Source organism: Saccostrea cucullata, unplaced genomic scaffold (assembly GCF_032062105.1).
Source record: "Saccostrea cucullata isolate Sc308-1 unplaced genomic scaffold, CSIRO_AGI_Scuc_v1 ctg66, whole genome shotgun sequence".
In the NCBI taxonomy this organism is placed as follows: domain Eukaryota; kingdom Metazoa; phylum Mollusca; class Bivalvia; order Ostreida; family Ostreidae; genus Saccostrea; species Saccostrea cuccullata.
In genome coordinates, this window is record NW_026929644.1 from 366,724 (window position 1) to 381,676 (window position 14,953).

General features: G+C 33.7%; 1 protein-coding gene across 1 annotated transcript; it reads left to right on the forward strand.

Annotated features, from left to right (window-relative positions):
- Positions 1 to 3,834: 3,834 nt before the first annotated feature.
- On the forward strand, positions 3,835 to 13,639 carry LOC134281595 (uncharacterized). The gene is made up of 10 exons (XM_062764034.1): positions 3,835 to 3,846; positions 7,470 to 7,628; positions 8,686 to 8,769; positions 8,891 to 8,979; positions 11,164 to 11,346; positions 11,596 to 11,733; positions 11,841 to 11,896; positions 12,065 to 12,201; positions 12,491 to 12,615; positions 12,955 to 13,639. The coding sequence occupies exons 2-10, from the start codon at positions 7,472 to 7,474 to the stop codon at positions 13,114 to 13,116; spliced, it is 1,131 nt and encodes a 376-aa protein (XP_062620018.1). The 5' UTR covers positions 3,835 to 3,846; positions 7,470 to 7,471; the 3' UTR covers positions 13,117 to 13,639.
- The last annotated feature ends 1,314 nt before the right edge of the window (positions 13,640 to 14,953 follow it).

The following is a 14,953-nucleotide window of genomic DNA, read 5'->3' on the forward strand; positions in this document are numbered from 1 at the left end:
ACATAAAGTAGTCCCAGTCCTCGCTGGTTCCAGCGGCGGTTATGTTGGACCGCTTCACTTTCTCTATTTTTGCGGTCAGAAAGGGTGCAATTATGTGTACAGCACTGTTGGCTGTGATGAGGACCGCGATGATTGCTGCATCTAGGTCGACGGTGCTGTGGTCACAGTTAGGGAACGGACACTGTATTCTTGCGCCAATATCTTGATCATAAATAAGAAATTTACCTATTTGTACGTATCCTTGTCCAGCTGAATTATACAATGATCAAGATCTGAAAATAATAGGAAACTATAAAAATAACTATAATAACTAACTACTGATAAACTATAATATAATAAACTGTAACATTATCCAGTACTTATAATATTGATATTTGGAACTTCGTCTCTCTATATACCGGTATACTCCTGTTAGTGGCATCGCAATGCTTATTAGTTTGGAGGTATTTAAATGTACCTTATTCTTTTTAAATATACTTCTGTTATTGGCATCACGATGCTAATTAGTTTGGGGGTATTTTATCCAGTAAAACGTACCATTTTAAGAGAGATACCCCCCTTCGCCCGAATCTCCAAGCCCCATTTTTTATGATTCTGCCCCCAAAGAAACCCTTTTCTCATACTTTCCTTTCTGGAGCTTATAATCTTAATATATGGAAAATTCGTGTCTCTCTATATATATTCCTGTTATTGGGATCACAAAACTAGTTTTTGTTTTAATGTCTATCGTCTCATTATATATATTCCTGTTATTGGCATCGCGATGCTAATAAGTTTGGAGGAATTCATCCAGTAAAACGTGCCATTTTAAGAGTGATACCCCCAAAAATCTCCATTTATTAATGATACTGCCCCAAAGAAGCTAACTTGATATTTATGCTAATTAGTTTGGAGATGTTTAGATGTCCTTCGTCTCTCTTTATATACTTCTCTTATTGGCATCGCGATGCTAATAAGTTTTGGATATTTTATCCAGTAAAAAGTGCTTTTTAAGAGTGATACCCCCAATAATCTCCATTTTTAGCTCTACTGGTCAGAGACCAGAAGAGCTTATGCGATAGTAATCCGTCTGTCTGTCTGTAATTTTTTTTTCAAAATGCTACTCCTTCTACAGTTTTGGTCTGATTTCAATATAACTTGGCAAACAAGTAGACTACACTAAGATACATAATTCTATGTATCGGTTTTTGATTTCGATGAACGGGGTTGCCATGATTACATGTACCTAAAATAGAAATTTCTGTAAAATTCTTTCAAAATGTTACTCCTCTTACAGTTTCGGTCTGTTTTCAATATAATTTGGCACACAAGTAGACTACACAAAGGTACATAATTCTGTTTATGGTTTTTGATTTCGATAAACGGTGTAGCCGTGGTTACTAAAAATAGAAATTTCTGTAAAATTCTTTCAAAATGCTACATCTCCTACATTTTTGGTCTGATTTCAATAAACTTGGCACACAAGCAGACTATACTAAGATACATATTTCTGTGTATCAGTTTTTGATTTCGATGAACGGTGTTAGCATTGTTACTTAAAATAGAAATTCCTGTGGAATTCTTTCAAAATGCTAAGGTACATAATTCTGTGTACTGAGTATCGTTTTTTTTATTTAGATAAACGGTGCTGCCGTGGTTACTAAAAATAGAAATTTCTGTGAAAATTTTCAAAATGCAACTCGTCCTACAGTTTTGGTCTGATTTCAATATAACTTGGTACACAAGTAGACTACGCTAAGATACACAATTCTGCATATCGGTTTTTGACTTCCCTGAACATTATTGCCTTGGTTACTAAAAATAGAAATTCCTATTAAATACTCTTAAAATGCTACATTTTTTGTACTTCAAATACAGTTTTAGTTTGATTATTATATAATGTGGCATACAAGTAGACTACACTAAGGACATTAAGAGACCTGATCAAGGATCATTTTTCTATTTATTGCTGTTGTAAAGTTTCAATTCCCAACTGCTTAAGTACTTTTCTCTTACTTTGCTACAAGCACAAACCAGTAGAGCTTCAGTTAAGACAGAGACTTCTGGTTTTTTATGATACTTGCCCCCAAATAAACCCTTTCCCCGGGAATACTTCCCTTTGTAAAGCTTATAATCTTGATATTTGGAACTTTGTCTCTCTCTATATATACTCCTGTTACTGGCACATGATGCTAATTAGTTTGGGGGTATTTTATCTTGTAAAACGTGCCATTTTAAGAATAATACCCCCCCCCCCCAAAAAAAACCCCCCAAGCCCGATATTTTTATGATACTGCCCCTGAAAAAACCCTTTCCCTGCCAGGAATACTTCCCTTTGTCAAATTATTTTACGTCTTATTGTTTCTATTCAAATTTTGATTGTTAAAATCCAGTCTTTTATAAAATGAAATCCAAAATTCTTTCAGCAAGAAAATATTGTTGCACCAAAATTTTCAAAATCCGCGTAATCCTGATTATGCACCGTATAAATTTTCAATCCGAGCTTATAATCTTGATATTTGGAACAAAGTATATATAAAAATTGGAATATCTTCTCTCTCTATATATACTCCTGTTACTAGCATCACGATGCTAATTAGTTTGGGGATATTTTATCCAGTAAAACATGCTATTTTAAGAGTGATACCCCAAAATATCCAAGCCCCATATTTTTATGATACTGCCCCCAAAGAATCCCTTTTCCCGGGAATACTTCCCTTTGTGGAGCTTATAATCTTGATATATGGAACTTCGTCTCTCTTTATATACTCATGTTATTGGCATCGCGATGCTAATTAGTTTTGGGGTATTTAAATATCTTTTGTCTTTCTATTATTTACTATCTTTCGGATATGACCTTAAAAACGTAGGTCCCATGTCACGGTAGGCGCTGAAACAATAAAGAACCCTCACTGCTTTATGGCCCTGAGTGCCGAGTATAGGTCTAAATTTGAAACCCTTCACCGGCATACGGTGACGTCACCATATGAGTGAAAAATTCTCGAGAGAGACGTTAAACAATATGCAATCAATCAATCTATTATTTAATCCTTTTATTGTCATTGGATTTTAAATAATGTGATATAAAATATTAATATTTGAGAACTTTTAACGCTCCTGGCGTTACGTTAAAAACGTCAAAAATTATATTACAATAGGATTATGCCGGTTTTTACTTAAGGATTTCCATCCCTAATAGGACCAAATTCCCTACCCTTAGATATCTGTCAAGTATATAATACTCTGATATTATATTAAAGCATTTTAAAGTGGAAAAGGATTGCCCGCGAGAAAGTTGCACAAATTTCATTAATTAAGCAGTAGTCAATTAACGAGGAATGCATTGAAATCTATGGGGAAAAGCGTTTTTATTTTCAAAATAAAAATTCAAATAATTTAAATATCAATAAATCCTGCGATGGAAAGATTCCTTGAATCATTAAAAATAGAATGACAACTGAAAATAATTTTTTTACCTGCTATATTTTTTATTTGATTTTTTAATGAATTAAAACAAGGGGAGATAACTCTTACCAAAATTCAATGTCAGAAATTAGGACACATCCCACTATGCATACTAATAATAATAAATGGGAAGTATGTAAAAAAAAAACTGAGTATTCAATGCCTAAATATCTGTTATGTATTCAATTTCATTGAATTTGTTCCTATTAGGGATTGAATACCTTAATACCTATGTGCACGATGGTCGTGTATGTATCTCAGCAATTTGCAATAGCTATTTGCACGACGGTTGTGTAAATAGACTTTCCCTACAATGCGCATGACGGTCGTGCATATTATATCATCGGCCTAAAAAATGACTTACTTCTGTCACACCGGCAAAGGAGAACACGTTTACACAAGGTGAAAAAGAATAAAATTAAGGTATTGTCTTTAAGAATGGAAGCACACTGCGTGTTAAACCTAGAAAAAAGTCTCGTGGTATGTTTTCATATGAAAGAAAAAATTATTTTTTATGTTGTTTACGACGAGAGTTACTGATCCAAGAAGGATATGGAGAATCAGATAACGATCAGTATTCAATCTTGAAGTCCATAAAACAATACAAAATAAGAGCAGAGCAAACACGGACCTCCGAAACATCAGAGGTGGGATCAGGTGCCATGGAAGAGTGAGCATCCCCTGCTGACCGGTCACACTTGCCATATTCACTTTAGAGTTGTGGACTGGCTTTCCCTTACATCCATGTAGGCAAAAGCCTGTCCACGTCTCTAAAAGAGAATAATTCAAATCGATGCATGGTGGTCTTGAATTTGTTCGCTGCTAAGTTTCCTTTTCGAAAATAAAGCAGTTAGCCGTGAAAAATTGATTACTTTGAAAAAGCATATTACTTGACGCATATAATAATTGCATTATTCCAATTACTAGTTCTACAAACCGAACAAGGTGAATGAAGGATATGGAGATAACGAAGAGTATTCAATCTCAAAGTCCATAAATCAATGTTCGAATCATACTTAATAGCAACTGTCATCAATTACCAGATTACTCTAACACATAAATTGAAATGCTTAAATTAAAAAAAGAATTTTTTTCAGCTGACCTGTCCAATGGTTATAAAATAATTTTTCTGACTTTTTCTATAGATAAACAAGTATTCCTATGTAGAGTAGAGTCAACTTTGTAAAAAAAAAATCATTCCCCCCAAAGAGGCAGCCACAATATTTTGTCAAAAGGTAGTCAAATGTGTGTTTTGTGACTCATGGGCCTCCTATTCTTTTAAGTAGAACCATTAGCAAAAGTTTCTATTCTAGACCAATGTTACCTGCTATGGGGAGAGCCTTGTCATGCCCTGTAATACAGGAGGTGGCTTCTGTATGGCATGACACGCGTTACTACGACCACAAGCTTAAGATTTTTCAATCTATAAGAGCAACAGATACTATGAAATTGAATACATAACAGATGTGTTGGTGTCCGCCCTGGAATTTGCAAAGAAAAAAATTACAATATAACAATTTTTAAGAAAAATTACTCGACTGTTATTATGTTATAAATATTTCTGAATTAACTTTTTATGTGTTGTAATCAAATGTCATTATTACGTGGTTGGAATCAAGTCACAAATGTTATTCGAGTTTTGAAACGAATTTAAATAGGAACTATTTGGTTATGTCATTTTACGAGTCATTGACGTCAAAATCTTGTCAAAATGCTAAAGCATCGTCATTAACTAAGTCATCGGCTTTAGTGTTGCTCTGCTTCAGACTCAATGTGACAGACTGTCTCTCGAAATCGATTCCAAGTAAATATTTATAGAATGATTTTCTCAAAATAATCTGATTATCATTTCCTTTCATGTTTAACACTTGCTGGCAGTTTATTTATTATTGAAAAAATATCATGAGTGAAAGGGATTTTGATCTTTCGCAAGCCTCTTTGCTGAAAGGAGCAGCAAAAGGCTGACAAACCTTGCAGTTCGATGTATCTTTGAGATAAACAAGTTTGAAGAAAGACTACACCTATAATCTGAGTAAAATGAGGTCCGATATATTGCCCAGAGATAGTAATCTGGACAAAATAGCCTTAAAAATTGCATATAAGGTACACTAATTTATGTAAACTGAAAATTGCCACCTTTTGAATAGCTCTAGTGTCATCAAAACGGTTTGTTCCCGTTTTGCACACATTTGAATCACAGGTAATTAAAAAATGTGTGAAAAATGGGAGTTTGACCAGGTGAGATAATTACTTTTTGAAAATCAGGTCTAAAAATAAAATTTAGTATGTATGTGAAAGTGTAAACAAATTATAGCTGAATAAACATCAAGAGAATAAATACAAAGTTAAAATGTATTTGATGTTTATTTTTAAGTAAAAAATTAATTTTTATTCTATTTCTACTTTTGAAATAAAAATAGCAGATAAATTATTATTTTTTAAATATTTTAATTTTTTAGTAATTTTATTGAAAAGTTTTTATTTTTTTTAAGAAATTGGACTTCATATATCAATAAATAATATTAATAAATATTAATAATTTATAAAATAGAATATTTTCCCATAAATATATATATAGTAAAAATTTTAATAAAATGCTTACAAAATTATATTAAACCTCTGAAGAATACATTAAGCTAAATCAGGTTTTCACAGGTAAATCCAGGTAAATCCAAACCAGAAATCAGACTATAACTGCTATCAAAACACACTTCACACCTATCGTTCCATACCTAATTATCAAATGTGTGCAAAACGGGAACACACCATCAAAACACACTATCTCTTGGGTTATGATTAAACAGTGCATTTGTTTGGACAAGTGCTCCAAATTACCAGTCACGTTATTCTGATTGTGTTTATAAAACAGTAATTCAGCTGGTCTAGCTTGACCATGAAAAATCCATTTTACCAAAGAAAATAGAAAACATGCAGGCATTCTATGCTTACCTTTTTCACAAGTGTGTCAATGTATTCATTTTTTCATAACTAAGGTACTAAATCAAAATAGCATATGCTTTATTATTAGATATATTTTGACAGGGGTTAAAGTGTCCCAAATGTTCAATTGCTTTATGACATCAATAGTTACACAAAAAGTGCATACTGTACATGTTTTATATTACTGACAATTTAAAAGTTTGAACTTCCTATGATGGTAAGTTATTGACAGTATACGAAAATGACATGTTGCTTATCATTTTTTCTGGGTAATTTTTTTATCAATATCTTTAAAATTAGAAACAGCAAATTATGCAGTGTTAAAAAAAGAAACAAATTAATGCAAAAGAGTAAAAAATGTTTATACTCTAGTAAAATAGCCTTTATAATACTGTACAATGTGTCGATTATATATGTTGTAATCCCCAACTGCTGTATCATCATTAATCTTTTGTTAGTTGCTACTATCAATTTTGAATTTTTCTCTTTACTTGTATGCCCTGACGGGCCCCAAATTGGTATTGATAAATCTTGTCTTATCTTATACAAGTACTTGAAATGAAATTTGAATGATCATTTATCATGTTAAGTTTTGAAGGGGGTGGATGCATGCTTATAAAAAAAAATGAAAATTTTGTATTTCTATTTTTAAAAACCTCCAAAAGTAATGGTAATGCATTACTTTACGTAAGTAATGGTAATGTAATGCACTACGTTAGGAAAATAGAGTAATGATAATTTAATGCCCAAATTGTTGAAGTAATGGTAATGTAATGCATTACTTTACAATGTAATTCGCCCCAAGCCTGGTCTACAGTATTTTAAATTTTCATTATATTTCTAATGTTTCAATGCATCTTTCCACCGCAGTATTTAATGATATTTTTATAACTTGAATTTTTATTTAAAAAAAAAAATGCTTTTCCCCATAGGCTTCAATGCATTCTTTGTTGATCAATTAATGCTTAACTAGCGAAATTGTTGAAATTTTCAAACGGACAATCCTTTTCTCCTATGAAATGCTTTAATATCAGAGTGTTATGTACTTGATGGACATTTAAGGGTAAAAAATTTGGTCCTATTAGGGATGGAAATTCTTAATCAGCAGACGCGGTCTGACGTACACGTTGTGAACCTCCAGAGTGAAATTGTCACCAAGCCTTCACCGGGAATGAGGAATGCCATGCATATGGCAGCTGCTGAAGTCGGGGATGATGTCATGAGGGAGGATCCAACAGTTTATGGTGTGTGCTTCATATTATTATCTCTACTGGTCACAGACCAGAAGAGCTTTTGTGATAGTAATGCGTCCGTCCGTCTGGCTGTCTGTCTGTAAACAAATTTCAAAATGCTACTTCTCCTACAGTTTTGGTCCGATTTCAGAAAATCTTGGTACACAAGGGGACTACACTAAGATACATAATTTTGTATATCGGTTTTTGATTTGTATGAACGGTATTGCCGTGGTTTCTAAAATTAGAAATTTATGTGAAATAATTTTAAAATGCATTTTTGGTCTGATTTCAATACTACTTGGCACACAGGTAGACTACACAAAGATAAATAATTCTGTATATCGATTTTTAATTTCGATGAAGGATGCTGTCGTGGTTGCTAAAAATAGAAATTTCTGTAAAATACTTTCAAAATGCGACTCCTCCTAGAGTTTTGGTCTGAATTCAGTTTACCTTGGCACACAAGTAGATTACACTTAGATCAATAATTTATATATATTTGATTTTGATGAACTGTGTTGCCGTGGTTACTAAAATAGAATTTTCTGTAAAATACTTCTAAAATGCTTCTTTTCCTACAGTTTTGGTCTGATCTCAATATAACACACAAGTAGACTACACTAAGATACAGAATTCTGTGTATCGGTTTTTGTTTTCAATGAACGGTGTTGCCGCGGTCACAAAAAAAGAAATTTCTGTGAAATACTTTAGATTGCTACTCTCTTAGAGTTTTGGTTTGATTTCAATATAACTTGGCAAATAAGTAGACTACACTTAGACACATAATTCTGTCTATCGGTTTTTGATTTTGATGAACGATGTTGTCATGGTTACTAAAAATAGAAATTTGTGTAAATCAATATGTTACTACAAATACAGTTTTAGCTTGAGTACAATATAATTTTGCATGCAAGAGAACTACACTGAGATACATAATCATAAGTTTTGTGTTTTTGATTTTGATGATTGATGTTGCCATTGTAACTATAACTGATTTTTTTAGGTACAGTATGAAAAAATGTGAAGAGTACCAATTTTGCTTTAAAAAAACATGTTTTGTTTTCAGCTCTGCAGGAGAGAATTGCCAAACTTTTTGAAAAGGAAGCAGCATTATTTTTTCCTACTGGTACAATGGGAAACCTTGCTTCAAGTTTGTACTTAATAGCAGATGCTATTTTATTTTTACGAGCATTTTGCTTTTCCCATTATTAGGGACTTAACATTTTGTTGAATAAATACATGTCCAGTAATACAAAATTCTTTTTTTTCAGTTTTGACTCACTGTCCAGAGAGAGGCTTGGAAATTATCCTGGGTCATAAAAGTCATCTTTTTACTCATAGACAAGGAAATGTAGCACAGGTAAAAATGAGGTTTTTCTAAATTTTTATTTTGTTTTGTGTTTTTTAGGTCACCTGAGTAAATTCAGTTGACCTATTACTTTCGTTTTCGTTTTCGTTTTCGTCCGTCGTCGTACGTTGTCTGTCGTCCATCGTCGGCCGTGTGTAAACATTCGATTTTAAGCTTCCTCTCTGCAACCGCTCAACTAATTTCAACCAAAGGGAAACATAAAATTGTGATTTTCATGGTCCCTGCCCCCTGGGGCCAGAGGGGTGGGGTCAAAACCACTAAAACTAATGCAATCTTTAAAAATCTTCTCCCTTACTCCTGAACATCAAGCAGTAAAATTGTTGACATGACTGTAATAAGCATGGAGTCTTCTACCAAAATTGGGATATTCATGGCCCCAGGGTCGGGATTCTATTGCTAGGGTGGGCTTTATAGATTATAATGTGAAAATGCATTATTTCTTTTTAAAAATATCTTCTTCTCTGCTCCTGGGCAATAAATAAACTAACCGAGTAGATAGATATGTTGAATAAGACTGCTTCCAAAATTGTGAATTTCATGTCCCCAGGGTCAGGGGTTTTGGTGGGGGGGGGGGGGGGGGGCTCTATTGATTATATAGTGAAAATGCATAAATCCTTTAAAAATCTTCTCTGTTTCTGGGTATTAAACAAACTAACTAAGTTCATAGTTATAATAAGCGAGAATGTCTCTTCCAAAATTTTGAATTTTATGGCCCCTGGGTCAGGGGTTCTTAGTTGTGTTAGGGCCGGGCTCTATTGATTATATGGTGAAAATACATTAATTCTTTAGAAATCTTCTTTTCTACTCCTGGATATCTGACAAATAAGATAAGTACATAGTTATAATAAGCGAGAATGCCTCTTCCAAAATTGTGAATTTCATGGCCCCAGGGTCAGGGGTTCTGGTGTTAGGGCGGGACTCTATTAATTATATTGTGAAAATATTAAATTCTATGAAAATACTTTCCTTTGTTCCGGATATTATGCCAATGATCTAAGTACATATTTATGATGAAAAAAGCTGTCTCTTCCAAAATGATCAATTTCAGCTCCCCGGACTACTGGTAGTGGTGGTACTGGAGTGGGGGGGAGGGGTTGTATGGGTACATAGTCTGAAAATAAATTAATGCTTTGAAATATGCTCGTTGGTATTGATCAATCATTTATGATGAAATAAAATTTTTGATAAAATTTTTTTAACTGGTGGTTATATAGTGGAAATTCATTTTCTCTTTTTTACTCTGATCTACCTCTGGGTATAAAGTAACGTATATACTCGCCTATAAATCGGTTGTATTTTTTTACGTTATCTTCGTGGGATTTGCTATTGACCAGCTTATAAGTCGGTACAATTTTGTTTGCCAAAATCTCGTGACAATTTCAAGTAAACCTATTGATGTTTTAACCTGGTTTCAATTAATATTTTTCGAAATGACATTGACATTTAATCTTAAATTATCAAACATAGAGGTAATGTCACTTAAAATACAAATAAAGTTATTAAAATATGTAAATACTTGTACTTTATATATATATATATACTAGTAATCTAAGAATACATAAATTATCTTATATATCCAGACATTTTCTTTGATAATCGTCTGAAATGCAAATAAGATTGTACCTTTTAGCCTCCAGAAAATTATGACTTTATGACTCGCCTATAAGTCGGACATAGAGTTTTAGACCAATATTTAACTCCCAAAATACTGACTTATAGGCGAGTATATATGGTAGCCAAAGTAAGCATGCTTTGTGAGTAATTATGATAAACAATGGTGCCTCTTAAAATTGTGAATTTCATGACTTTTGGTTTAAAACACAAACCAAATTTAATTGTTGGAAAGGTGATACATGATAATCAGGTGACCTATATATATAAGGCTTTCGGGTTTCTTGTTTCTGTTTAGTCAAACTGAGGTACTAATTTGGAAATTAAGCTTTAGGTGAATATAAAAACCTTGTCAATATATACAATGTAGTTGCAATTTCAAATACTTGCGCTCTAAATGTTATTTCTTTTCCTTCACTAAAACTGTTCGGTGATTTTATTTCTGAGTCACTTGATATATATATATATATATACCTGTACACTTTATCTATCTGTGCCTGAGTGAAAAATTCTCGAGAGGGACGTTAAACAATATACAATCAATCAATCTATCTGTGCCTATAGTTTGGTGGGTTGCTGACCTCTGTGGTAGAGAACAATGAGGATGGGACGATGGACCTGGACAAGATCAGGGAGAGGATTCGAGTCAGTGACGACCCCCACTTCCCCTACACCAGGCTGATCTGTGTAGAAAACACTCATAATTACTGCGGAGGGAAAGTCGTACCGGTGTCTTATATGAAAAAGGTGGGTCTTTAATGTCTTGATATCCTTTTTTAAAATAGCTCAAATAATGCATACTGATTTTATTTTGCAAGTACATGTAATATCAAAATATACCTAGACCTCCAATGACCACATTTTCTGACCCAAGAAGTTTTCTTTTCTCCTGCATTTAAATGTAACAGAGATAACATCTGTAGGTTTGTTGATCCTGTAACCATTTTAAAAGTGAATTCTTGATAATATAGCAAGATAATGTTTTTTCTTTGTTAGGTATATGAACTAGCTCAGGAATATGGTATGAAGGTCCACCTTGATGGAGCGAGGTTGATGCATGCTGCAACTGTCCTGGGGGTCAAGCCAGCGGAGATCACAAGATATGCAGACTCCGTTAACATGTGCTTCAACAAGGTATGCACATTATACAATTATGGACTCTCCTGTAGTGAGTATGGTTTGGAATTCACCAGGAAATTATCAATATTTACCAAGGAAAGGGGTTTTTATTTTCTTTATAGGGACTTGGTTGTCCAGTGGGATCAATCATAGCTGGGACAAGTGATTTTATTAAGATGTAGGTCTCAATTTTAAAAAAAGAAGATATGTATGCATGACTTCAAATTATTTTGACCTCACAAGTTTATATATTTGAATTGGTATTTATTCAAATTGTACATTATTTGTGGCTTTCTGTCATTATTAAATATGAATCCATTAATTTGAGTTTCTATTTAAATTGTAGAGCCAAGAGGAGAAGAAAGGCCCTGGGAGTGGACATGCATCATCCGGGTGTTCTTGCAGCAGCTGCCATGTACTCACTGGACCATGTCCTTCCCAAACTCTCAGAGGACCACATCAAGGCTCAACAGATTACAAATGGTGGGGATTTAATTTGGATATGGTTATGATACACAAGCTGAAAGACTTAAATTCATATCGCCCTTGTCACAAGTGGGCGAATTTAAAGAACATAGTATTATTTCATAAACAGAACTTTGAATAGAAGAATTTAAAACGGGGCACAATTGATGGCAAGTGTAAAAGGGCGAAAATAACAAAGAGTGAAAATAACCTGTATACAGTATTCAAAAATAAAAATATAACAGAGTTGCCATTTCTCGGTGGTACATTTGTTCAATACTAATTCTTTTCTGAATTGTTTTTACAGCCATCAAGTCAGCACCACAGACCGTTGTTCATGTAAATCATGAAACCGTGGAAACCAACATCGTCTTCCTGACAGTGACAAAACCTGGCGTCACGGCAATACAGCTGTATGGCAGGCTGCTTCAGGTAGGCTGTAGAAATCTGATTACTTTTAAAAACAATTGAATTGAATACATTCCCAAGAAATCCAGGTCTAAACTGTTCAATTCATTACAGAAACAGTATGAATATGAAAAAGAATACCTTAAGAAATCTAGATCCATGGATGCTTAATGAAAAAGACATACTTTTTTCAAGTTTGAAAATAGACGTTTATGATAAAGTACAGTTATTAGTGTGATTAAATAAATTCAGATATAATATTAACCACAATCCCCCAATCCTTTGTCCTGTGATTAACTTTTGACTGATCTTCTACAACTAGAAATATTTTGAAAATAGAAATATAATTTTTCCTTGATACAGGTGACAGATGAAGAGAGGAGGGAGCTGGGGGAGGGAATCATCGTGAAGACAATCCCGTACTCTGACACACTAATAAGGCTTGTCCTACACTCTGGTATTTCCCCGGAGGACGTCAAGAAAGCCATCAGTAAATTATCCTATGTTCTACAAGAGCTATCCTAATTCAGTATTACTTCAAGTCATTTAACACAATCTTGTAATTTTGCAAGAATTATTGATTTGCTAAGTTATCAAAAATAAGTTTTTATCTAGTCAGAATTTTAGTCAGAAGCTGAAAAGAAAAAAATTAGATCTGTGATGCATAACATTTTTGATATACATGTAAAATGTTTATGTTTTGATATTATGGTTGTTGTTTGTTTGTTGCTATTCGTACCATAGTTGCTGCTTTATAAAACAATGTATAATCCTTTACATATCTATTTTAGATTTAGAAATTTTTTTTACAGTTCACGAGATTTTGAGATGTTGTTATCATTATTTGAATTTTTTGTAATTTACATATTAAGATGATGCTCAAAACAAATTCTTTACATCAGTATTATCCCAGTGAATGTATATATTCATAAAAGTAATGGTAAAACATGTGTGTTTGTTATGCATGCAGATTAAGTCCATCGGTACAGGAGATCGATTGGTAGTTCATTTGTTTGTGAGTGAATGGTTGAATTCGTGCTAAGCATGACGTACTCTGTCACGTATAAGATTTTCGGGTGTTTTAAGTCATTCGAAGTTCGCTGCTACATTGCAACAGACTAATCTTTGCTTAGATCGACTACAGTTTGTTTAGCTGGAGATAGAAATCAGTCTATACTTGACTAGCCTAGCTTCTACTCATGCAGTCATGCAGAAACAGTTTGCAGAAACAGTTGCTGATTATGCACAAACAACAGAGCCGAGGTTCCAGACATCCCTGACACATTTGGACCCTAAGTGTGTGTGTGTGTGGGGGGGGGGGGGTTGGCACATTCGAACGTGCGGCTACAAACTGGTATTTTTTTTCGAAACAACAGTATAAAAATATAAAATTTTGAATTTAAACACTGTTTATTTGATTATTCACGATAAGGTAAAGAGGACCATATAAGCACCCTCCGTGTCTTTCACGTGAAGGCAACAAAATTCATTCTGTTAATTGTAATTTCTGAGAGCCTGAGTGATTAAAACGTTTGTCAACGTCTCATCTTCTGCCAGTATTGTTCCTTTCATTATTATAAAGCTTCATAGACCTTAGCTCTATGTAAGCTACGACTACGACTCTAACAGCAGACAAGGCAAGCGCAGCATTTGGACACATATTGATATATATAATTAGTTATTGTTGTACATGTATATATGTAATCTGATGTGTCGATTGACGCAAAAAAAAATAATAATAAAGAAACTGAACTTGATCAGCCCACTTTGTGTTAATTATAAAGGGTCAGGTAAAAATAGCAAAAGTATTCGCGATTTTTCAAAATGGCGGCCGTAAACAAGGACGCGCATAACAAAATAAAACTATTTTAAAAGTATGAAAAACTGACTTACTGTTTTCAATATTTTGTGAGTTGACCTTTGGATCTTATTACTGCCTGGATCCGACGGGGAATCGATAGGTATAGGTTTCTTGCATACTCAAGGGCGATGTTTTGCCAGATGTCAAGTATTGCATTAAAAAGTTCGTCTTGGGTTTTGATGTCTCTGGCCGTGTTTTGAAGTGAACGTTTTATTTTCAACCAAATATTTTCAATTATTTTAATGTCCGGGGACTGTGCCGGCCATGTGATGGAAGGAATGCTGTTGTTTGTCTTATATTCACACGTAATCCTGGCTCTGTGCACGGGTGCATTGTCATCTTGAAATAGGTAAGTTTTATTGGGAAAATGCCTCGCTATAACTGGCCACAAATGTTCGTCGAGTATATCTATTTACTTTTGAGCAGTTATGTTGCCATTGACAAGACACAAAGTCCCTACACCATCGTAAGTAATACATCCCCATACCATAACTGCAACTC